Genomic DNA, 25,125 nt, shown 5'->3' on the forward strand with positions numbered 1-25,125 from the left:
CATGCGCAACTGGCTGGTGTTGCCATTAGAATATCGGACCATTTACCAAACTTTTTAGACACACCTCATGTGTAAAACTTGGACTTGTTAAATACTTGAAGATCAAGTTTGCAGTTTTAGTAGATTGGGGGGAGGTGGAGCAGGAGGGAGGGCCCACTATAAAATACACCTGAGGGTTACTAACTCGTCCACTATGGATTTGTTTTTAAACCTCAAACTGTTTTTTGCTTGTTAATCGTAGCATTCTCTTTACTCATATGAGCATCTGACTTTTAAAATGATCTTTCTAGTTTTTGAAGAACCTGAAGATCCCAGCAGCAGATCGTTTTTCTCTGAAATCATCTCCTCTATATCAGATGTCAAATTTAGTAATAGTGGGCGCTACATGATGACCAGAGATTACCTGTCTGTCAAAGTCTGGGATCTCAACATGGAGAGCAGGCCGGTAGAAACATATCAGGTTAGTTTGTGACCTGCTTACTTTCATGTTCTTAGTTTTTCACTCATGTTCTTAGTTTTTTACCCATATGTTCCAACTTTCTGAACTAAACTTATGCTGTAAACATTTCACAGGTTCATGAGTATCTTCGAAGTAAGCTTTGTTCCCTTTATGAAAACGACTGCATCTTTGACAAATTTGAATGCTGCTGGAATGGATCTGACAGGTGAGTGGTTGAGTAGCTAAAAATTTCCATGGCATAAAGGTAAACTACATACAAAATTTTTAGATCCGTTTTTTATTTTTAGAGGTCTGCTTTAACCACTTGCCAACTGCCTGCCGCAGTTTTACTACGTCGGTGTCGCGCGTAGTGCTGGGGGGCGAGCGCGCACTGCCAGTGGCGCGCTCCCGCCTCTACTAGGCAGCGGGAATGCCAGTGTTCCTGGGTATCTCCACCCAGCTCCGCCTAGGTTTGTGAACTGCGACATAGTAAGACCTCTGAGGGAGCAGAGCTCAGCTTGTCTCACTTTGAGTAAATGGAGGTGGATCAAAGCTGGCAGAAAACTGCAGATTGAGTTGATCCACCTTTTTTTCATCATACTTAATTAGGTAGTTGCACCATCGGTCCCCCAGCACCTCTAGCATTGAGAACCGAGCAATCTAAGACTGCCTATCTCTCGGTTCCCCACTCCCTGGGCAGAGAGCAGGTGACTGAAACCCTCCCCCCCACGCTCACTGGGCTGTGGAGGGGGTAGAAGCAGCCAGCTCAGTCTCCCAGCAGCTCGCTGAGAGGCTGAGCCAGGGTAGGGTTGCCACCTCATCCCTTTAAACCAGGACACACATTACTCAGGTTCTGTCCCTAAATAAAGTGGTAATTAAACTCAGTGTCTTATGTGCATTATATCAGCCTCAGAACCTGTGTAATGTGTCTTGCATGAAAGGGATGAGGTGGCAATCCTTAGCCAGGTGTCTGTCCAGTCATGTGGATGGATCCTGACTTCATTGTTGTAATCTTGCCGGAGCCTACACTGGCTCTGTGACGTCACCCGAAAACGGGTCAAAAGAGTCCACAGGAGAAGTACAGCCAAACCAGCTTTGGTTGTACTTCTCCTTTAAGGCTTTCCTAGGAGCCACTTACACGGCTTGCTTTTAAGAGGTTGATTGGCTGGATGGTGCATCAATCGGCACTGGTTGCTGGGCTTTCCTGGAATGATTTGATTCCAGTGGACTTGGTTGCTTTGCATGTCACTCAGACAATATTTGCTCAGCTGGTCTGTGAATATTGCTTAGGCAGTGAAGTTTTTCTGTGCTTCAGTAGCCTATGTAAGATGTCTGGTACCAAGTGGAAATGTGGTTGTCAAGCAGCCGTAAAGAAATATCTAGCTGCTAAGCATGTGAAAATATTGTACTCCTTTTCTAAACACCATTCAGAACCGCCTGCATTGTTAGCCACTCAGAACCCCCTCTTCCTTCTTCAGGTACTCATTTCTCTTCCTGTCCAATGGCAGAAGTATTTTCTGCTATTATGTCTCAGTTGGTGCTAAATATAGCTTCTGCCAATCATAGGGGCTTTAAATACACACTGACACCTTTCCCAGCAGTTGTCTATTATTGATCCTTTTAAAAAAGGGACCCTTTTTTAAATATTTGTTAGCCACTTAATCCCCCCCCCCCCTTACCAGAGCAACAAAGCATCAAACTAATTTCCAGATGTCAGTAGTTTCACCAAAACAGAGGGAAATTGTATCCTAATTGAGGCAAGAACGTTCCCCCTATATTTAGAGGGCTCTGGCTTGCTGGGCCTGGGTTTCCATAGTTTAAAACGCTCTTCCAAGGCGCTTTTCCCCAATTTTTTGTTTATTTATAAAAACTAGTATTCCCTATTAGGCTTTAACCATCCCTTTAAGAAGATGCTCCCACTTTTTAAATGAAATGACCCTACTTATAAGCAATTTCTCAGTCTGTTTTACTCCTGGTGGGATCTGCCATTCATCCCACGTCTACTTACGCTTTCATTTCTAACCTTGGCTGACTGATCTAGGTCCCTGAGCAAGGACTTGGCAAGCCTCTACCTTTTCATTGACAGACGCAGCTCCATATTCTTGACGATTGGGTTGTACTGCCCCCTAAAGGAGTAGGACACTAAGCAGGAAAAATCTTTACCACACCTATGGGCAGTCCCTGCAGGCATACACCCGCTCACTCTGCTATAGGATTCAGTTTGTTTCTGCCTAGTTTAAGAGAAGGACCTAGTTCCCGACTGAGACTTCGGTCTTGGCTTGTCTTTTTTTTTATTTCAAAGGGAACCTTTGGCTAAAAAATTAAATTTTTTTTTTTTTTAACAGTTATGTTCCTGAGAGATCTGCAATCAACAGCCGGACTGGGTTTCGGTTTGGATATCCTAGATACTTAAGGTCTCCCAGCCCGCCAGCGAGTGTGTGCAGGTTATAGCCCTGCGCTTCGCCGCGCCACGACAGAGCCCCAATGGACAGGGGCTGGCCCGCGAGTGAAACACCTCGCATGGTCGCACACAACCTAGTTTGGCCTGAGTCGCAGCGTACCCCTTGGCCGCCAGAACCCCCTCCCTGAGTGGAGAGGTAGTCTGTCCGGAATGGCACCCACCCAATGTCGTTGATATGGTGAGGAATGTCCCCCCCCCCCCCCCCATAGCTCTGGGGGTGGACGTGGGCCCCTCCCTGGGAATGTCGGACCCTCGGGTATCCCTCATTCCCTCTGGCCTCTCGGTATGTACCAGTCTCCCCCCAAGGCCTCCTTCTTCACCATCATAGAGGTCCCTACCTCAGTCAGCGACAGGAGTCCTGGGGGGGGGGAATGCGCCGATGCCGCAATAGCAGATCCGCTGGGGGGGGGGTTAATCCTAGTGGGGGTCCCTGCCGGGGACCCCCCAATGCCAATAATCGTTTGGACCTTTTATGGGGTCCTGGAGGCCGCAGGGCACGCTAAGGGGGCCGCCATTTTACTGTAGAATCGTTCAGCCTCATTATGCAGAAGTTCCCATTGAAATGCGTGGGCGGCCATGTTTTTGTGGTTTCCCCAAAGGAATGCATTGGGTGGCTATTTTCTGCAAACGCTAGACAGCAGGGAGCAGCTAGGCCTTTACTCTAGTGATGACCCAGGTACTTTTCCTTCCTGTGAAGATCGCTTTCTCTGCACAGCAGATCGATACTGTTCTCCTCCTCATCGAATGTTGGTATGTCTATTGGGGTCCTTGTAGGTCTCTCTCTCCCTGCTGTCTGCAGTGCTAGTGGCTGGAACTTGTAGTACGGCTGGTGCAGCGGTGTGAGTCAGTTTTTCGCAGTTTTTCCTTAGTGACCCTGCGCTATTCCAGTTATTCCAGCTATTCCGATGGTGGACCATCTGGTCTCCAGACTGAACAAATCTACTGTGGTCCCGGTAGAGTCCCCGGTCTTTACAGACCCTGTAGGTAGAAGGATGGAGTCTCTGTCCCGCCACTTACATGTTATAGCGGGCTCAATACTTAAACCGATCTTTGTGATCACTCTGGTGTCCCAGACCATAAAAAAATGGGCAAAGTTACTTAAAAGTGACCTGGAAACAGAACAGCTCCCTCCGACCCTGGCAGAGCTAAGGGACCAAATGATCCAAGCCTTACTATTTATATGTGATGCATCACTAGATGCGGCCCCTCTTGAAGCCAGAGTATCTGCGGCGGGGGTAGTTATTAGACGCATGGTGTGGCTAAAAAGCTGGTCTGCAGATTAGGCTTCAAGAAAGGCTCTATTAGAGCTCCCCTTTATGGGGTACCGCTTGTATGGATCCTCATTGGATGAACTGATCAAGGGTCTAACAGGTGGGAAGAGTACTCTTCTTCCTCAATCCTCCCAAGGGCAAGTCGCCACGTAATAGACGGGGGCCTTACTTTTACAGCCCACAGGCTGCCCTTTCGCAAGAGAGAGGATCTAAGCCATTTAGGTCTTCTGGGGGTTCCAAGAAGACATAGTCTGGTAAGCCGAGAGCAGACAAATTCCCATCTGGATGAAGGGACGACCTCACCCGTTTCCGGGGTTGGGGGTACTTCTTCGCTTCTTTCCAAAACCATGGACTTCCTTGATTCAGTACGTCCAATCCTGGACCTCAAGGCTCTGAACCGCTTTGTGCGGGTACAGAAGTTCCAAATGGAGTCCTTTCGCACGGTAGTGGCATCTCTAAACCAAGGAGAATTTTTGGCCTCCATAGATATCAAGGATGCATATCTACACATCCTATTTACACGGACACCAGCGTTTTCTTCGCTTTCAATGTAGGAGAAGAGCATTATCAGTTTGTGGCGTTACTCTTTGGGCTCGAATCCGCCTCCAGGGTGTTCACCAAAGTGTTGGCATTACTGCGACAACAGGGGATTACGGTACTGGGGTACCTGGACGATCTCCTCTTAAGAGCAGACTCACATTCAGCCGTTGGGCGACTTGACAATTACTGTACGGACTCTGCAAGAGTTTCAAAAAATCTGCCCTGGTACCATCCTTAAAACTGGATTATTTGGGCCTGACTCTGGACTCCGATCCGCTGCGGTGGGGATTGCTATTAGATGCATTGTAAGGCTAAAAAGCTGGTCTGCGGACCAGGCTTCCAAAAAAGGCTCTTTCTGACCTTCCCTTTATGGGGGACAGGTTGATTGTATCCTCCCTGGATGAGCTGATCAAAGGCCTTACGGGTGGGAAGAGTACTCTTCTACCCCAATCCAATCCATCAAGGGCAAGGCACTGTGTAATAGACAGGGGCCTTCATTTACTGTTCATAGGCGTCCCTTTTGTACCTCCGGGTGGCAGGAGAAAGGAGCTAAACCATTCAGGTCTTCTTGGGGTACGCAGATCTGGTAAGCTGGGTCGCCTATGTTACTTGGAGACTTCCTCTAAGGGAAGATCTGCGGTCTCAAGGGCCAATCTTCCATCTTGCTTTACAGTCGCTGGCTTTAACAACGTGGCAGTTGAAAGCCAAGTGTTGAAGGATAGAGTTCTTTCTGAATCAGTGATTCCAACTCTGTTGAAGGCCAGAAAGTCTACTACTAGTAAGTTCTATCATCGTACTTGGTAATCGTACATCTCATGGTGCGAATTGCTGAAGGTGCATCCTCTCCTCTTTTCGGTGGTTAGGATTTTGGCCTTTCTTCAAAAAGGGGCTGAACAGCAGTTGGCTTTGGGCACTATCAAAGGCCAAGTGTCGGCTTTGGCTGTGTTTTGCCAACCTCCTTTAGCTACGCATACCTTGATTCACACTTTTATATAAGGCGTTCGCCATATGGCTCCTCCAAGGCGATCCCAGTTACCTCCGTTGGATCTTAATTTGGTATTGTCTTTTCTTAAGACTTCCTTTTGAGAACATTTTGGAGATCCCTCTGTTTACACTATCTCAGAAGGTTGCCTTTTTGGTGGCGATTACTTCTGCCTGCAGAGTATCTGAATTGGCGGTGCTATCCTGCCGCTCACCTTATTTGGTGGTCCACAGAGATAAAGTGGTACTGCAACCTAGTCATTCGTTTCTTCCTAAGGTGGTTTCTGATTTTGTGCTGCCTTCACTCTGTCCTAAGCCCAAGCATTCCAAGGAAGTTGCATTGCAATCTTTGGATGTGGTTCGGACACTTAGTTTACCTGGCGGCTACTGAATCTTTTAGGAAATCAGATTCTTTGTCCTCACTGAAGGGCTGCAAAAGGAATTGGCTGCGTCTGCTGCAGCCCTTTCCAGATGAATCAGGCAGACGGGGTGGTACAGGCTTATTCTCTGAAGGATCAGGTACCACCTTTCCCTGTGAAGGCGTATTCTACTAGGGCACTGAGTGCTTCTTGGCCTTTTCGCCATCAGGCGTCAGTAATGCAAGTTTGCAAGGTGGCAACTTGGTCGTCTGTGCACACGTTCACAAAATTCTACAAAGTAGGTGTTGGCCTCCTCGGATGCTTCTTTTAGCTGCAAGGTTTTGCAGACTGCTGTTTAAAAGCAAAAATATTCTCTTTTGAGGGTGTTTGTGTTTCTAGGTGAACTCCAGTTGTTCTTGTTTGAGCTCTGTTACTCGGTTGGTTAAGTTTAGTTTTTGGGGAATTACGTTCTTTCTCTGCGTTGTTTTCCCACCCCTCATGCAAATACTGCTTTGGGACATCCCAATAATCAAGAAGTATATGGAGTGGTGTCTGTCAACGAACGATAGAGAAAACTGGATTTTTCTCTTTGTCGATAGACGCAGATCCATCTAGTCAGAGGCTATAGGGTTATGCTCCTCCTATCAGGAATAGGCACTAGGCAGGAAAAAAGCTTACCCACACCTATGGGGGCTGTCCCTGTAGGCATAACCCCACACACCCTGCTATCATAAGTTTTGTTTCTGCCTAGTTTGACCCCCCTGGCGGTATTCCCGAGTGTGGCTCTGGGTTAACTTTCAGTACCAAAAGCGGTAACCCCAAGCCACACTCAGGATTACCCCAGAATGTTACTCACCTTCCCTCCGATCCCCCCACTGTCCTCACACACACTCCCCGCTCTGTGCACAGCTGATTGCTGGCACTTGCCTTCCGGTTCCCTTCCCTGCGAGCGTTGCGAAAAAGTGTAAATACACAAATGACATGATACAAAGCTGTGATCCTAACGGATTACACTGTATCATGCCATTTCAGCACAGGATTGCACTTTGTGACTTTTCCAGTGCCCCTGCCTGTGCTTTTTCAGAGCTTTGTGCCTGGAAAATTTTCAATGACCATGGCGTCCAAAAAGCGTTCTTTTTGCGCAAAAGCACTTTTGACGAACTGGAAGACAGCGAACTGAATTACTTGAAGCACTGAGCGATAACGATTCGTGGGAATATTCGTTATCAGGTACGGAAAGTGACGACAGCGATGATTCTTCTGTCTTTCTGGCATATAGCTTGTGGAATTTGGGAAGTATATCAAATGATTCTTCAGAATTTTCAACAGAGCTATGGCCAGAAAAAGACATCAGAATCGTTGCTGTCGTCACTTTCCGTACCTAACGAATTTTCCCATGAATTGCTATCGCTCAGTTCTTCAAGTAACTCAGTTTCGTTATTGCTGTTTTCCAGTTAGCCTAAAAGCGCTTTTGCGCAAAAAAACGCTTTTTGGACGCCATGGTCGTTCTCAATTTTCCAGGAACAAAGAACTGGAAAAGCACAGGCAGGGCACTGGAAAAGTCACCAGGTGCAATCCTGTGGTAAAATGGCATGATACAGTGTAATCCGTTAGGATCACAACTTTGTATCATGTCATTTAGTGTATTTCGATTTTTTAAATTGCCACCGGTTCCACCCCCCTACGTCGCAACGCTCGAAGGGAAGGGAACTGGAAGACCGTTGCCGGCGTTGGCCAAGCACACAGCGGGAGGATGGTGGGGGATCGCAGGGGAAGAGGAGTTTTAAAATGTAAAACCACAGATTTCCATGCAAAAGAATGTACCGCTTTTAGCACAGAAATCTGGACATAATCAGACCGCTAGGGAGCTTAAGGAATAGGACCTAGCTTCCTGCTGGGACTTCAGCCTTAGCTATTATAAGAAAGTTTGGTAGTTTGATTATTTTAATTTTTCCTGAGGACCAAGATTCAAAGGAACTACAAGCAACAGCCGGCTGAGGTTTCGCACTGGATAATCTAGATCCTTAAGGTCTCCCTGCCTGGCCAGCGAGCGTGAACAGGTTATAGTCCAGAACTAGGCCTCGCACGACAGTGCCCTGACAGATGGGGACGAGCCTGCGAGTGGACTGTCTCGCTAGGACGCACACGACCTGGAACGCCCTGAGTCACAGCTTCCCCTTGGCTGACGGCACCCCTAGGGGGCTGGCCTTTAGTCTATGTGCCTAGAGTCCATTTTGTCTGTAGGTGGCAGTATAACCCTATATTGTTTAACCACCTAAGGACTGCCCGCCGCAGTTATACTCCTGCGCAAACTGACGTAGGTATATGTTGGTTGCGCACCTGCAGCTAGGGGGCGAGTGCGCCGTTGGCGGCACACTCTCACTCGGCAACGGGGACTACGAATCACGGGGCAGGCCCTCTGACACCCGCTATCATACCCTGCTGAGAGAGGACGGGCAGCTTTTGAAAACACAGCTGACCGTTCTTCTCTGCAATGATCAGAGCACCTATGATCCTTCTATATAGGAACACAGGTCTCTGTGATCATTTCACAAGCCACGCCCCCATACAGTTAGAAACACGCCCCTAGGTACACATTTAAACCATTGATCACCCACAGTGTTAACCCATTCCTTGACAGTGTCATTTTTACAGTAACAGTGCATATTTTTAGCACTGATTACGCACTGGTCCCCCCAAAAGTGTCAAATGTCAGGGGTCCGATCTGTCTGCCGCAATGTCACAGTCCCGCTAAAAATCGCAGATCGCCGCCATTACTGGTTAAAAATAATAAAAAAAAAATTACATAAATCATTCCTGTAGTTAGTAGACGTAATAACTTTTGCGCAAACCAATCAAAATACACTTACTGCGATTTTTTTTTTTTTTTTGGTTTAAAAAATAAAAATAAGTGTATTTTGATTGGTTTGCGCAAAAGTTATTGCATCTGCTAACTACGGGAAAGATTTGTCATTTTTATTTTTTTTTTTTTAACCAAAAATATGTAGCTGAAAAAAAATTGGCCTAAAATTTTTAATTTTTTAAATCTTTTTCTTTTTTTTTTTTGGGAATGTTTTTATAGCAGAAAGTGAAATATATAATGTGTGTGTGTGTCCCTATATTGTGATAAAGTTCATTATTTTCTGTAATGTACTGATAAACATTAGACTTTCATATATTTTAGATTCATTACACACAACTGAAGTAGTGCAAGCCTTTTATTGTTTTAATATTGATGATTTTGGCATACAGCTCATGAAAAACCAAAATTCCTATCTCAAAAAATTAGCATATTTCATCCGACCAATAAAAAAAAAAGTGTTTTTAATACAAAAAAAGTCAACCTTCAAATAATTATGTTCAGTTATGCACTCAATACTTGGTCGGGAATCCTTTTGCAGAAATGACTGCTTCAATGCGGCGTGGCATGGAGGCAATCAGCCTGTGGCACTGCTGAGGTGTTATGGAGGCCCAGGATGCTTCGATAGCGGCCTTGAGCTCATCCAGAGTGTTGGGTCTTGCGTCTCTCAACTTTCTCTTCACAACATCCCACAGATTCTCTATGGGGTTCAGGTCAGGAGAGTTGGCAGGCCAATTGAGCACAGTAATACCATGGTCAGTAAACCATTTACCAGTGGTTTTGGCACTGTGAGCAGGTGCCAGGTCGTGCTGAAAAATGAAATCTTCATCTCCATAAAGCTTTTCAGCAGATGGAAGCATGAAGTGCTCCAAAATCTCCTGATAGCTAGCTACATTGACCCTGCCCTTGATAAAACACAGTGGACCAACACCAGCAGCTGACATGGCACCCCAGACCATCACTGACTGTGGCTACTTGACACTGGACTTCAGGCATTTTGGCATTTCCCTCTCCCCAGTCTTCCTCCAGACTCTGGCACCTTGGTTTCCGAATGACATGTAAAATTTGCTTTCGTCCGAAAAAAGTTCTTTGGACCACTGAGCAACAGTCCAGTGCTGCTTCTCTGTAGCCCAGGTCAGGCGCTTCTGACGCTGTTTCTGGTTCAAAAGTGGCTTGACCTGGGGAATGCGACACCTGTAGCCCATTTCCTGCATACGCCTGTACACGGTGGCTCTAGATGTTTCTACTCCAGACTCAGTCCACTGCTTCCGCAGGTCCCCCAAGGTCTGGAATCGGTCCTTCTCCACAATCTTCCTCAGGGTCCGGTCACCTCTTCTCGTGCAGTGTTTTCTGCCACACTTTTTCCTTCCCACAGACTTCCCACTGAGGTGCCTTGATACAGCACTCTGGAAACAGCCTATTCGTTCAGAAATTTCTTTCTGTGTCTTACCCTCTTGCTTGAGGGTGTCAAAGATGGCCTTCTGGACAGCAGTCAGGTCGGCAGTCTTACCCATGATTGCGGTTTTGAGTAATGAACCCGGCTGGGACTTTTTAAAAGCCTCAGGAATCTTTTGCAGGTGTTTAGAGTTAATTAGTTAATTCAGATGATTAGGTTAATAGCTCGTTTAGAGAACCTTTTCATGATATGCTAATTTTTTGAGATAGGAATTTTGTTTTTTCATGAGCTGTATGCCAAAATCATCAATATTAAAACAATAAAAGGCTTGTACTACTTCAGTTGTGTGTAATGAATCTAAAATATATGAAAGTCTAATGTTTATCAATACATTACAGAAAATAATGAACTTTATCACAATATGCTAATATTTTGAGAGGGACCTGTATATGTATGTATGTATGTATATATGTGTGTGTGTGTGTGTATGTATATATATATATATATATATATATATATATATATATATATATATATATATATATATATATATATATATACATATACATATACATATACATTTTTTTTTCAGAATTGTCACTTTTTTTTTTTTTTTTTTTTTTGTTTTATAACGCATAATAAAAATAATCAAATACCACCAAAAGAAAGCTCTATATGTGGGGAACAAAAGGACATCAATTTTATACAGTAAAAGCGCCCCACGACCGCAAAATTGTCCATTAAAGTAACGCAGTGCCGAATCGCAAAATATGGCCTGGTCATTAAGGGGGGAAATCTTCCGGTCCAGAAGTGGTTAATTATCAAGCTGTGCCCTTCAATGGACTCCAAGAAAAGTATTTTCCCACCAGTTTCTGTAGTTTGCTCCTGAGCATGTGTACACGTCCAAGGTAGTGAACTCTGAGACAAATCGCTTGTATTGAGAGCATAACATATATATGTATAGGCTTGTCTGATGGACAGCATTTTACAGTAGAATAAGTTTGAGAATTGATGAGGGGGGATTATAGGAAACAGTGGTTGCATGGTGTGGATTGCTGCAGATGTCATGCGATGTTTCATTTGTTCTTGGGTGCCTGTAGCCACAGCAGCATAGAGGAACTGTGGAAAGCAGGGGCACTCCTGTGAGTGACATGTTGTAGGATAATTTACACTTTTTTTTTTTTTAATGCAGCTGCCCTGTACAGGGAGTGCAGAATTATTAGGCAAATGAGTATTTTTGAGGATTCATTTTATTATTGAACAACCATGTTCTCAATGAACCCAAAAAACTCATTAATATCAAAGCTGACTATTTTTGGAAGTAGTTTTTAGTTTGTTTTTAGTTTTAGCTATTTTAGGGGGATATCTGTGTGTGCAGGTGACTATTACTGTGCATAATTATTAGGCAACTTAACAAAAATCAAAGATACAGTATATCCATTTCAATTATTTATTTTTACCAGTGAAACCAATATAACATCTCAACATTCACAAATATACATCTCTGACATTCAAAAATCAGTGACCAATATAGCCACCTTTCTTTGCAAGGACACTCAAAAGCCTGCCGCCCATGGATTCTGTCAGTGTTTTGATCTGTTCACCATCAACATTGCGTGCAGCAGCAACCACAGCCTCCCAGACACTGTTCAGAGAGGTGTACTGTTTTCCCTCCTTGTAAATCTCCCATTTGATGATGGACCACAGGTTCTCAATGGGGTTCAGATCAGGTGAACAAGGAGGCCATGTCATTAGCTTTTCTTCTTTTATACCCTTTCCTGCCAGCCACGCTGTGGAGTACTTGGACGCGTGTGATGGAGCATTGTCCTGCATGAAAATCATGTTTTTCTTGAAGGATGCAGACTTCTTCCTGTACCACTGCTTGAAGAAGGTGTCTTCCAGAAACTGGCAGTAGGACTGGGAGTTGAGCTTGACTCCATCCTCAAACCGGAAAAGGCCCCACAAGCTCATCTTTGATATGAGCCCAAACCAGTACTCCACCTCCACCTTGCTGGCGTCTGAGTCGGACTGGAGCTCTCTGCCCTTTACCAATCCAGCCACGGGCCCATCCATCTGGCCCATCAAGACTCACTCTCATTTCATCAGTCCATAAAACCTTTGAAAAATCAGTCTTGAGATATTTCTTGGCCCAGTCTTGACGTTTCAGCTTGTGTGTCTTGTTCAGTGGTGGTCGTCTTTCAGCCTTTCTTACCTTGGCCATGTCTCTGAGTATTGCACACCTTGTGCTTTTGGGCACTCCAGTGATGTTGCAGCTCTGAAATATGGCCAAACTGGTGGCAAGTGGCATCTTGGCAGCTGCACGCTTGACTTTTCTCAGTTCATGGGCTGTTATTTTGCGCCTTGGTTTTTCCACACGCTTCTTGCGACCCTGTTGACTATTTTGAATGAAATGCTTGATTGTTCGATGATCACGCTTCAGAATCTTTGCAATTTTAAGAGTGCTGCATCCCTCTGCAAGATATCTCACTATTTTTGACTTTTCTGAGCCTGTCAAGTCCTTCTTTTTGACCCATTTTGCCCAAGGAAAGGAAGTTGCCTAATAATTATGCACACCTGATATAGGGTAGGGTGTTGATGTCATTAGACCACACCCCTTCTCATTACAGAGATGCACATCACCTAATATGCTTAATTGGTAGTAGGCTTTCGAGCCTATACAGCTTGGAGTAAGACAACATGCATAAAGAGGATGATGTGGTCAAAATACTCATTTGCCTAATAATTCTGCACTCCCTGTATATTAAAATTCCTTACGCTTAAGTTTTGAAAATATTTATGAATTCTAAAGATTTTTTTTTTTTTTTTTTTTAGTGCAATTATGACGGGCTCTTACAACAACTTCTTCAGAATGTTTGACAGAAACACACGCCGGGATATAACCTTGGAGGCCTCTAGGGAGAGCAGCAAACCACGTGCCATTTTAAAGCCAAGGAAAGTCTGTACAGGTGGTAAGAGGAAGAAAGACGAGATTAACGTCGACAGCCTAGACTTCAACAAAAAGATTCTGCACACTGCATGGCACCCTAAAGAAAATATTATTGCTGTTGCTGCCACCAATAATTTGTATATATTTCAGGACAAAGTTAATTAAAGATGGTATTTTCTTTTTTCCTTTTTTTTTTTTTTTTTTTTTTCTTTTTTTTCCCCCCCCCCCTCCATAATTTTGAGGACAAAGTCTTGTTCTTGCATAGTTAAACCTAGTTGTTTATCTATAAGGATTCAGACCATGTTGTCCTACCAGTAAAAAAATAAAATAAATTGGATGCGCTTCCCTTTGTAGAAAATAAACTAAAAACAAATTAGCAGAAAGCCGACCTGGATTTCATTTCATAGTAATGCTCTGTCTCATTAAGGAGGAACCCAGAGGGCAAGACTGCTGGGAGCAAAACTCGGAGGTCAGTACTCTACATGTGCTTAAATGAACCTCTTTCATTGCCATAGACCAATACCATTAGCTGGAATGAAATGGAAACCGCATTTAAATGTAATAGTTTGACCATTGTTTTGTAATTGTTAATGGACTTTGGCCTTAATTCAGAACTGGACTACAATGTTTTTCTTTGTCCTTTTTGTTGTACTACCTGAGCCCAACCATGAAATCCCAATGATGAAATGCTACAGAGAAAGTTGCCTAATAGCAGTATAGTAATTATCTGGATATATAATGTTGCATTGTTTGGCACATGTAGAAAAAAAAATAAAAATTCAGACTTGCCCTATTTCCCCTATCCTTTTCCCCAGCATGTTGGAATTTAGTAGGTGTTGACCAGGAAAAGTTCTGGTGTTGGAATGTAGTATGAGCTTCATAAGCAGCACCCAATGTATCAGAAGGGGCAGGCACATTTTATTTTATTTTTTTTCCTGGGTGCTGGACACTGGACTTCATATTAGGTGCTCTGTCATGGTAAGGAAAGATGAACGTTTTCCTGCAGCTTGTTTTCACACATCTGTTATTCCATTAGACTGGAATACTTTAATCACAGCTACTTGCGTTATTGTGCAACTTGGTCCATAAAGTCCCTTTATTTTACAGTGAATAATCACTGGTGGGTGACATACTATCACTTAGTATGCAAATTGGGAATCCACTTCCATTGCTTTGATTGCCCTAAACTATTAAAACTGTGACATCTGACTAGTTATCCGTTACTACACATAAATTCCCACTGTCTGTAACATTCCTGATATGCTCTTTCTGTAGGCTTGGCCAGTGCTACTGAGCAAAGTGCTGCTGAGCGTTTATTTAAATTTTAGTTTTGGTTCAGTTTGCATTACCAATCCGGTTCCCCTCCTCTGTTCACTGTGTTTCTAACCACTTTGTTGTGGAAACCCCTACATGACATTAACAAGTATGAGAAAAGAAGCAGGCTATTTTTCGGATTTGGACTTGTCTATTCGCCTTTTTTTTTTTTTTTTTCCTGTATACTGTTCATACAACCCAGTTGAATTCTGATGTTCAGCATTCATGCATTGCGACTTTTTATTCCTTGTTTTTTTATTTTTAATGAAATGGTAAGGTTTCAGTAGGGTTGGCTAATGAGACAGCCATTTAGCTGAGGAGTTGCATTTCCCAGCATGCTCTGCCTGTACGGACCACTATGGGATTTGTGTATTCTCGAGACCTGTCATTGAATTCATTTTAACCTACTTGGTTATATTTGTGGGTATCCAATGAGTGGAAGTAAAAAAAAAAAAAAATGCTGGGGGGGTTTGCAAAGTATTATATAGGACGGTTGCAACACGCTAACAATTGTCATAGTGTACCTAATGTGCATTATTTTTTTTTTTTTTTTCTTTTTATACGGTTCTATTTTTTTTCTTTTTGTCTACTCCATCACTGCACCTCAGCCCGAGACATTTTTAATTTGTGAATGCCAAACAATATTTTTATATATTTTTTTTTTTTTCTTACAAAATGGCTGCAATGAACAAATAGGTTTAACTGTAAACAGTTACTTGACACTTGGAGTTGGTTTCCTATAGCTAAATAGGTGATCCATTTAGTCATAGGAAGCCGAGACTGGTACTAAGTGCAAGAATCTTGTGCCTCTTTGGAGATGAGAAAACACTTTAACCTACAATCTGTTTTTAATAGAATTATTGGTCAGTTCGGACAGTAATATGCAAGAACAAAATATGTACCTCATCCCCGATATATGTCCATAGAGTGCCACTCTTCACATTAGACTTGGCTCAATATAAAGACCAACTCTTCCTTTCTGGCAAATTTGATATTTTAAGGCAGGATGGCAAAATCAGCTTTCTAAATGGCGTTGCCCATCTTGTTTTCTTCCTGATGGTATAGACTCTTAAAGAATAAGCACTGCCTAAAAGGAATTGTTCAAATTGTTTGTTGCTACGTGGGAATTCAGAATGTTATGCCTATTTTAAATGTTCGTGTGATTGGCTGTACAAAATTGTAGTCCTCCCTGGTAATGACACTTTAATACTGCAGAACCAAAACAAAGTGGGTAAAAGGCCGTTTAAAGAGCTGATTGTTTCACTTTCCCGTCTTTAAAGTATGACTTTTAAGAAAGGTGCAGTTGCAGTTTAAAAATTCAATTTTTTTTTTTTTTTTTTACATAAACAAAGGCTTAAAATAAATATAAAAAAAAAAAAAAAAACTTCCTTTCTTGTATATTGGTTGTGACACTATTTCAAATTGCTAAGTTGTGAAACTTTTTGGCCATAAAATCTGACCATGTTCATGAAATAGAAAACAGACCTATACAACAGGATTGTATATATTTGTTCAATTATTTTGACCAAAAAGTTTAATAAATTTTAAATGTTTACCTGAATTTGAGTTGTGTACATTGGTCTATTTTTTTTTTTGCATTCTTTTTATATACATAACCATTTTTATATTCAGTTTAATGATTTTCACGTTTGATGTGGATGTTGGCACTGTGGCCCAGTGACATCCAAATGAATGGGCCCCACTTCTGCTTGTGAAAGAACCACCGCTTTCTTTCACTGATCCCACAGCATGTTTTGTAATTGTGACTCAAAAGTCTACTAATTGGCTATATGTAAAGTTTTTGGAATGCTATCCACCAGCATACTTGTTAAACTTCTATCTCTATTCCCTGAATAAAGTGCTTTAGGCCCCTTTCACACGGGCTGTCCATTCAGGTCCTCTTGTCAGTTTTTCCCACAGCCATCCGATCCAAACCTGTCTGCCAAAAACAGACTGATGGTGATCCTATTCCCCATTCTTGGATCAGATGGAAACGGACGGGTAGTCCATTTCTTTCCAATTGCCCCAGAGGATAACTGGACATGTGCTTGCTCTGTACGGCGGACCCCTCAATTTCAAACTGTGGGTGAACCGTAGAAAACCACCTACACTGACTGCACTACGGGAAGAAATTGAATCATGCATAGCAATTCCTGTGGACACTTTAGTCAATATTCACACAGTAGTTCCTGGAAATCACCTGTCTGGATTCTAATGGTGACCACTTTGAGCACTTAATCTTATGGTATAATTCAAGCATGATTTAGTTACCCTTTTGATTATATAAATGCAGTAATAACATTTTTATGCATATATTTGTCATGTGGAAGTGTGTATACATTCTTACGGGCCCCTCTGCGTGTGTGTGTATATGTATATATACGAAAAAGAGAGCGGCACTCACTGGTCTTGAAAGGTAAACGCACAATGGCGGTTTTAATCACAGTTTCGACAAGGCACAAAAACGATTAAAACAGTTGTGCTTTTAACTTTCAAGATCTGTGAGTGCTGCTCTCTTTTCTCTATCGTTCATCGACAGACGTAGCTCCATCTAGTCAGAGACTATAGGGTTATGCTCTTCCTATCAGGAATAGGCACTAGGCAGGAAAAAAATTGAACCACACATATGGGGGCTGTCTTTGCAGGCATAACCCCACACACCCTGCTATCATCAAACAGTTTGTTTCTGCCTAGTTTAAGGAATAGGACCTAGCTTCCTTCTGGGACTTCGGTCTTGGCTATTATAGGAAAGGTTGTTTTTTGTGATTTTTTTTTTTTTTTTTTTTTATTTTTTTTATTTTCACTAGTTCCTGAGGACCAAGATCCAGAGAAACTACAAGCAACAGCTGGCTGTGGTCGGGGAAAGCAAAGACTGGCCAATCTGGACCTGCAGACAAGTCCTCGTCTGCATCAAGGGGTCTGATTCTGGGGTGGGAGGGGGATGTCTTTCTTTCTGGAACCCTGGACCTCCTTGATTCAGGACAAATGGGTTCACGAACTGATCCAATCTGGGTACAAGATCGAATTCCGGTCTCGCCCGTCAGACAGGTTCTTCCCGTTCAATCTTCAACTATCCCCAGTCTGGTTAATAGTGATTTGTTGTCGCAGGGAGTGATTGTACCTGTTCCTTTTCAGGAATGTTTTCAAGGGTTTTATTCACACCTCTTCACCGTGCCCAGGAAGGTATGTCCCATCCTGGATCCCAAGGCCCTGAACCACTTCATGGGGATGCAGAAGTTTCGGAGGAAATCCATTCGCACGGTGGTGGCATTGCTGCACCAGGGAGACTTCTTGGCCTCCATAGATATCAACGATGCATAGCTACACATCCCTATTTATGCAGAACACCAGCGGTTTCTTCGATTTGCGGTCGCAGAGGAGCATTATTAATTTGTGGAGTTGCCCTTTGGTCTCCCCTCAGCTTCCAGGTCTTAGCACAGGTATTGTCATTGCTGCGCCAGCGGGGGATTGCGGTCCTGGGGTACCTAGACTATCTGTTGAGTGCACTCTACTTCAGTCTTGTTGGGGGATCTGACGGTCACTGTCAGAACTCTGCAGGTTTTAGGTTGGAACATCAATTTCAAGAAATCTGCACTGACACCTCTCTTGAGACTGGATTATCTGGGCTTGACTCTGGATTCGGCCTTGGCCAAGGTGTTTCTTCCCCCGGACCAGCTGCAAAAGTTGCGGGAGGCGATTCGGTTGTTGGCGAACAATCTGTCCTCTCCGAGTTTGCATGTGGGCTTTGGGTCTAATGTTATCTACCTTCGAGGCGTTCCGTTTGCTCAGCTCCATACCAGACATTTACAAAGGGAGATTCTTGTCAAATGGAACAAGGATCCAAAGTCTTTGGACTCTTTGATTCGGTTAAGCCACAACACAAGGTCTGCTCTGTTGTGGTGGATTCAGTCTCCAGCACTATGCCAGGGTAAGTCCTTCCGTTTTTGGAGGGTGGTGACCACGGAAGCTCTGTGCCCAGGGTACCTGGACGATGGAAGAGTCAAAACTACCGATAAATGTTTTGGAGCTCGGAGCAATAAAGCTTTGTCTGAGCCATTGGACGACTCGTCTGCAAGCTTGTCCGGTTTGGATTCAATCGGACAATGCCATGGCTGTGGCTTACGTCAATCACCAGGGGCGTACCAAGAGTGTCTTGGCAGCCAAGGAGTTGCCCTGAGATTCTGGCCTGGGCGGAAAAACTTATTCCAGCCCTTTCTGCTGTACGCATTCCAGGTGTGGAGAATTTGCTAACAAATTACCTCGTCATCAGGTGTTGGCTCAAGGGTAATGGTCCCTGCACCCGGAGTTGTTTCATCGCCTTTGTGTTCGAAGGGGGACAAGGTAGATCCATTTGCTTCTCGCCTCAAGAAGGTTCCGAGATTCGTAGCCAGGTCTCAAGCTCCTCTGGCCAACGCCACAGACGCTCTGGTGGCTCCTTGGGGTCAGTATCGGCTAATTTATGCCTTTCCTCCCTTGAAACTTCTGCCGAGGCTTTTGCGCAGGATTGGTCGGAAACCCTTCCGCCTCTTTCTGGTGGCTCTGGACTAGCCTTGCCGGTCTTGGTATGCAGACCTAGTAAGGTTGGTCGCCAATGCTCCTTGGAGACTTCCTCTCAGGGAAGATCTGTTGTCTCAAGGTCCAATCTTCCATCCTGCTTTACAGTCACTGGCTTTAACGGCATGGCTGTTGAAAGCCAGGTGTTGAGAGAGAGATATACAGTGGGTACGGAAAGTATTCAGACCCCCTTAAATTTTTCACTCTTTGTTATATTGCAGCCATTTGCTAAAATAATTTTAAGTTCATTCTTCTTCCTCATGAATGTACACATAGCACCCCATACTGACAGAAAAACACAGAATTGTTGACATTGTTGCAGATTTATTAAAAAAGAAAAACTGAAATATCACATGGTCCTAAGTATTCAGACCCTTTGCTCAGTATTTAGTAGAAGTCCCCTTTTGATCTAATACAGCCAGGAGTCTTTTTGGGAAAGATGCAACAAGTCTTTCACACCTGGATTTGGGGATCCTCTGCCATTCCTCCTTGCAGATCCTCTCCAGTTCTGTCAGGTTGGATGGTAAACGTTGGTGGACAGCCATTTTTAGGTCTCTCCAGAGATGCTCAATTGGGTTTAAGTCGGGGCTCTGGCTGGGCCATTCAAGAACAGTCACGGAGTTGTTGTGAAGCCACTCCTTCGTTATTTTAGCTGTGTGCTTAGGGTCATTGTCTTGTTGGAAGGTAAACCTTCGGCCCAGTCTGAGGTCCAGAGCACTCTGGAGAAGGTTTTTGTCCAGGATATCCCTGTACTTGGCCGCATTCATCTTTCCCTTGATTGCAACCAGTCGTCCTGTCCCTGCAGCTGAAAAACACCCCCACAGCATGATGCCACCACCATGCTTCACTGTTGGGACTGTATTGGACAGGTGATGAGCAGTGCCTGGTTTTCTCCACATATACCACTTAGAATTAAGGCCAAAAAGTTCTATTTTGGTTTCATCAGACCAGAGAATCTTATTTCTCACCATCTTGGAGTCCTTCAGGTGTTTTTTTAGCAAACTCCATGCGGGCTTTCATGTGTCTTACACTGAGGAGAGGCTTCCGTCGGGCCACTCTGCCATAAAGCCCCGACTGGTGGAGGGCTGCAGTGATGGTTGACTTTCTACAACTTTCTCCCATCTCCTGACTGCATCTCTGGAGCTCAGCCACAGTGATCTTTGGGTTCTTCTTTAACTCTCTCACCAAGGCTCTTCTCCCCCGATAGCTCAGTTTGGCCGGACGGCCAGCTCTAGGAAGGGTTCTGGTCGTCCCAAACGTCTTCCATTTGAGCATTATGGAGGCCACTGTGCTCTTAGGAACCTTAAGTGCAGCAGAAATCTTTTTGTAACCTTGGCCAGATCTGTGCCTTGCCACAATTCTGTCTCTGAGCTCTTCAGGCAGTTCCTTTGACCTCATGATTCTCATTTGCTCTGACATGCATTGTGATCTGGAAGGTCTTATATAGACAGGTGTGTGGCTTTCCTAATCAAGTCCAATCAGTATAATCAAACACAGCTGGACTCAAATGAAGATGTAGAACCATCTCAAGGATGATCATAAGAAATGGAAAGCACCTGAGTTAAATATGAGTGTCACAGCAAAGGGTCTGAATACTTGGGACCATGTGATATTTCAGTTTTTCTTTTTTAATAAATCTGCAACAATGTCAACAATTCTGTGTTTTTCTGTCAGTATGGGGTGCTATGTGTACATTCATGAGGAAGAAGAATGAACTTAAATGATTTTAGCAAATGGCTGCAATATAACAAAGAGTGAAAAATTTAAGGGGGTCTGAATACTTTCCGTACCCACTGTAGGTCATTCTGACTCTTAAGCTGTTGAAGGCTAGGAAGTCGACTTCTAGGAAGATATATCATCGTACGTGGAAATTGTATATTTTATGGTGAGAGTCACTGAAGGTGCACCCTCGCTTGTTTTTGATAGCTAGGGTCTTGGCCTTTTCTGCAGAAAGGAGTTGAACAGCGGTTGGCTTTGGGCACTGTCAAAGGCCAAGTGTCGGCTTTGGCTATGTATTTCCAAAACCTGTTAGCTACGCATGCTTTGATTCCTACCTTTTTTTTTTTATTATTTATTTATTTTTTTTTTTTTTATACAGGGAGTGCGCCATATGGCTCCTCCGAGAAAGTCACCACTGAGGACCTCAATCTGGTATTATCTGTTCTTCAAAAGCCTCCTTTTTGAGAAGATTCTGGAGATTTCTCTGCTTTCATTGTCCCATAAGGTTGCCTTCTTGGTGGCTATCACTTCTGCTCGCAGAGTATCTGAACTGGTGGCGTTGTCCTGCTGCTCACCTTATCTGGTGATAGTGGTACTTCGACCTAATCGGTCATTTCTTCCTAAGGTTGTTTCTGATTTACATCTGAATGAAGACATGGTGTTGCCTTCACTCTGCCCTAAGGCCAAACATTCTAAGGAATTTGCGTTGCACTTTTTGGATGTGGTTCGGGCGATCATGGTCTACCTGGAGACCACTGAGTCTTTTAGAAAATTAGACGCTTTTTATTCTTACCGAAGGATCTCACAAGGGATTGGCTGTGGCGACCAGATCCAGATGGATCAGGTACACGGTAGTTCAGGCTTATTCAATGAAGGGTCAGGTTCCTCCTTTCCCAGTGAAGGCGCATTCTACGAGAGCGCTGAGTGGCTCTTGGGCTTTTCCGGCCATCAGGCGTTGGTCCTGCAAGTCAGCAGCTTGGTTGTGTGTGCATACGTTTACAAAATTCTACAAAGTAGATATGTTGGCATCTTCGGATGCTTCCTGGCCGCAAGGTTTTGCAGGCTACTGTTTTTATAGAACAGTTTTTTTTTTTCTCTTTGAGGTTATATTGTGTTTTCAGGGTGAGCTCTAGTTGTTCCTGATTGAGCTCCATGTTGGTTGGTTGGTTGGCTGGCTAAGTTTAGCCTTTGGGGGAGTTAAGTTTCCATTTTGTTGCCTTCCCACCGCTCATGAATATACTACTTTGGGACATCCCTAATAGTCTGACTAGATGGAGCTGCGTCTGTCAAACAATAGAGCAAACTGGATTTTTGTAAGAACTTACCGTAAAATCCTTTTCTCTGAAGTTTGACAGACGCAGCACCCACCCCTCTACTTCTGAGTGAATGGGGTTTTTTCTATTCTAAACACTGCTTGCAACGAAACTTTGATAGCAGTGTGTGTAGGGTTATGCCTGCAGGGACAGCCCCTATACTTGTGGTCAAGCTTTTTTCCTGCCTAGTGCCTATTCCTGATAGGAGCATCAAGGCTCCATGTACATGGGACGTTAGAAAAAAACATGCTGCAAAGCTAGTTCTGACGCCGGGAAAAAGCAGCTGTTAAACGTGCTTGCAGTAGCTTTTTCCATTTGTGTTATTTCACGTTTGGCCATGTTGCTTTTAGTAGCGTTTTTTCTGCCTCCATTCATAATCAATGGTTCCCTATGGGAGCCTATTGATTCGAATGGAAGTCGCACCGCAAGTCGGATCAGGGACAAGCGAGCGGCCCCACCCCCCTCTGGACAATACCAGGCCACATGCCCTCAATATGGGGGGGGGGGATGTTGGTCCTTTGGGGCAGGGGGAGCTCTGCACCCCCCCACCCCAAAGCACCTTGCCCCCATGTTGAGGACAAGGGCCTCATCCCCACAACCCTGGCTGGTGGTTGTGGGGGTCTGCGGGCAGGGGGCTCATTGGAATCTGGAAGCCCCCTTTAACAAAGTGGCCCCCCAGATCCTGGACCCCCTCCCTATGGGTATGGGGTACACTGTACCCCTACCCATTCACCCCATAAAAGGCAGTGTATGTAAATAACGACAGGAGACGTTTTGGAAAGTTTATTAAAAATCTTCATCTGTTCTTCTCTGCTCTTTTGCTGTCCGCTCTTCTGCTCTTTTGCTGTCCGCTCTTCTCTTCTTCCTCCGTTCCTCCTCCGATGAGGTTTCTGGTTATTATGCTGGTCTCTGCAGCTTGTTATATAGCCATTGTGTGCATGGCCCCCAATGACATCATTGGGAGGCCCCTGCCCCCTCATGTCACAGATGACGTCATCTGCTTTGCTTTTAGGCCAAAAAGTTAAATCCTGGTCTCAGAAAACATGTGGAAGGTGGTGTTCTAGTCAGATGTGTCTCCCACATGGCTGCTCAAAAATTGCAAATGGGACGACTTATGGCTTTCTTCTTTCCACTCTTCCAAAAGGGCTAGATTTGTGGAGTGCTCTACTAATAGCTGTCCTGTAGCCAGATTCTCCCACCTGAGCTGTGGATCTCTGGAGCTCCTCCATCGTTACCATGGGCCTCTTGGCTTCTTTTCGGATTAATGCTTGCCTTGCCTGGCTTGTCAGTTTAGGTGGATTGCCATGTCTTGGTAGGTTTGCAGTTGTGGCATACTTCACAGAACAGCTGTATTTATACCGAGATTAAATTACACACAGGTGGACTCTATTTACGTGACTTCTGAAGGCAATTGGTTCCACTAGATTTTAGTTAGGGGTATCAGAGTAAAGGGGGTTGAATACAAATGCACGCCACACTTTTCACACAGCGATTTGTAAAAAAAAAAAAAATGTGAAAATCATTTTCCAACACTTCACAATTATGTGCCACTTTGTGTTGGTCTATCACATAAAATCCCAATAAAATCTATTTACATTTTTGGTTGTAACATGACAAAATGTGGAAAATTTCAAGGGGTTTGCATACTTTTTCAAAGTGGGGTGTGTGTATGTATGTATGTATGTATGTATGTATGTATGTATATATATATATATATATATATATATATATATATATATATATATATATATATATATATAGAGACAATGTGAATTCCCCTGGGGGGTGGGACTTTTCAGGCACAATATAGCATTTGATAACAAAAAATTAATATAAAATTATTTATTACATATTCAAAAATACAAGCAATAGAAACAATGGTATCAGGATAAAAATAATTTTAGCAAGCTGTATTACATATATGCAAATAATTTAACTCGACCATCCAAACCAGATCTATTATCCAATGCGTTTTGAGGTTTAACACCTCTTCTTCAGTGATAGTACTGGAGATTTTTCTGTAAGTGTTGAAAAAGCATATGTATCACATATGGTATCTAAATATTCATATTTCATCTATAAATAGCTTTTATCACATACACACAATGCCATTGATTATATAAAAAATAAAACACACTTACATGGTTGGTTTGCATATAAACAAACAAAAAGCTTGCTGCTTTAAAAACAGGGAAATGTTGAAACCCACATAGCGCTGTATATTTGAAGGTCGGAATATATATGGATATGTATATCCCAGATGTAAAGGGAAAGAGGAAGGCTGGTGGACTGTGCGTCTCCAATGCACTCAAAGCAGCTGAAGTCCAATGATGCTTAGCAGATCAGGCAGAGGCAAATCATGTAAGACTGCAATATAGAGAGTATATAATAAACACACTATATATATGTGCTAGATATCCAGACAATAATAGTAGCTGGATATATATAAATGTCAAAAAACAGGGCCAGATAGATATGTTGTATAATATTTATATGTTTTTTTCCATAAATAATCATGAAAATATGATTGTAAATCCATACATGGATTGAAAACCAATCATTGAAAAGAAAAAAAAAGTCTAAAGAAATACTGCATGTATCAAAAGATAGAGACATGATGTTGGTTAAAGGGGCTCAGATCAGCTAAGTATTTGAGCATTAACATAATATGATGTATTAAAAGGGAGATTGTATCCCATATATTGGACATAAAATGAATTGTGCAAGAATCTCTTAAAGTTATAAGATGAAGCCAAATATGACCCCCAAATAATGCGCCTACCTGGATATTGAGTAGACATCAGAAGAGAAATCTGTGTAGCTTCCTTCTCCCAGCGGTGGGTAACACAAATGACCATAGACATATATATATATATATATATATATATATATATATATATATATATATATATATATATATATGTGTGTGTGTATGTAATATGTACAGTATCTGACAAAAGTGAGTACACAC

The 25,125-nt window shown here is 43.3% G+C and overlaps 1 protein-coding gene across 1 annotated transcript in view; it reads left to right on the forward strand.

Annotated features, from left to right (window-relative positions):
* Positions 1 to 13,582, forward strand: part of PPP2R2D (protein phosphatase 2 regulatory subunit Bdelta) — a 48,240-nt gene extending 34,658 nt beyond the window's left edge. Inside the window, exons 8-10 of the mRNA XM_082266719.1 lie at positions 291 to 460; positions 574 to 665; positions 13,140 to 13,582. Of these exons, the coding sequence (XP_082122845.1) occupies positions 291 to 460; positions 574 to 665; positions 13,140 to 13,419 (542 nt within the window). The 3' untranslated portion in view covers positions 13,420 to 13,582. The remainder of the gene's footprint in view (positions 1 to 290; positions 461 to 573; positions 666 to 13,139) is intronic.
* The last annotated feature ends 11,543 nt before the right edge of the window (positions 13,583 to 25,125 follow it).

Source organism: Pelophylax lessonae (assembly GCF_965119305.1).
Source record: "Pelophylax lessonae genome assembly, chromosome: 9".
In the NCBI taxonomy this organism is placed as follows: Eukaryota; Metazoa; Chordata; class Amphibia; order Anura; family Ranidae; genus Pelophylax; species Pelophylax lessonae.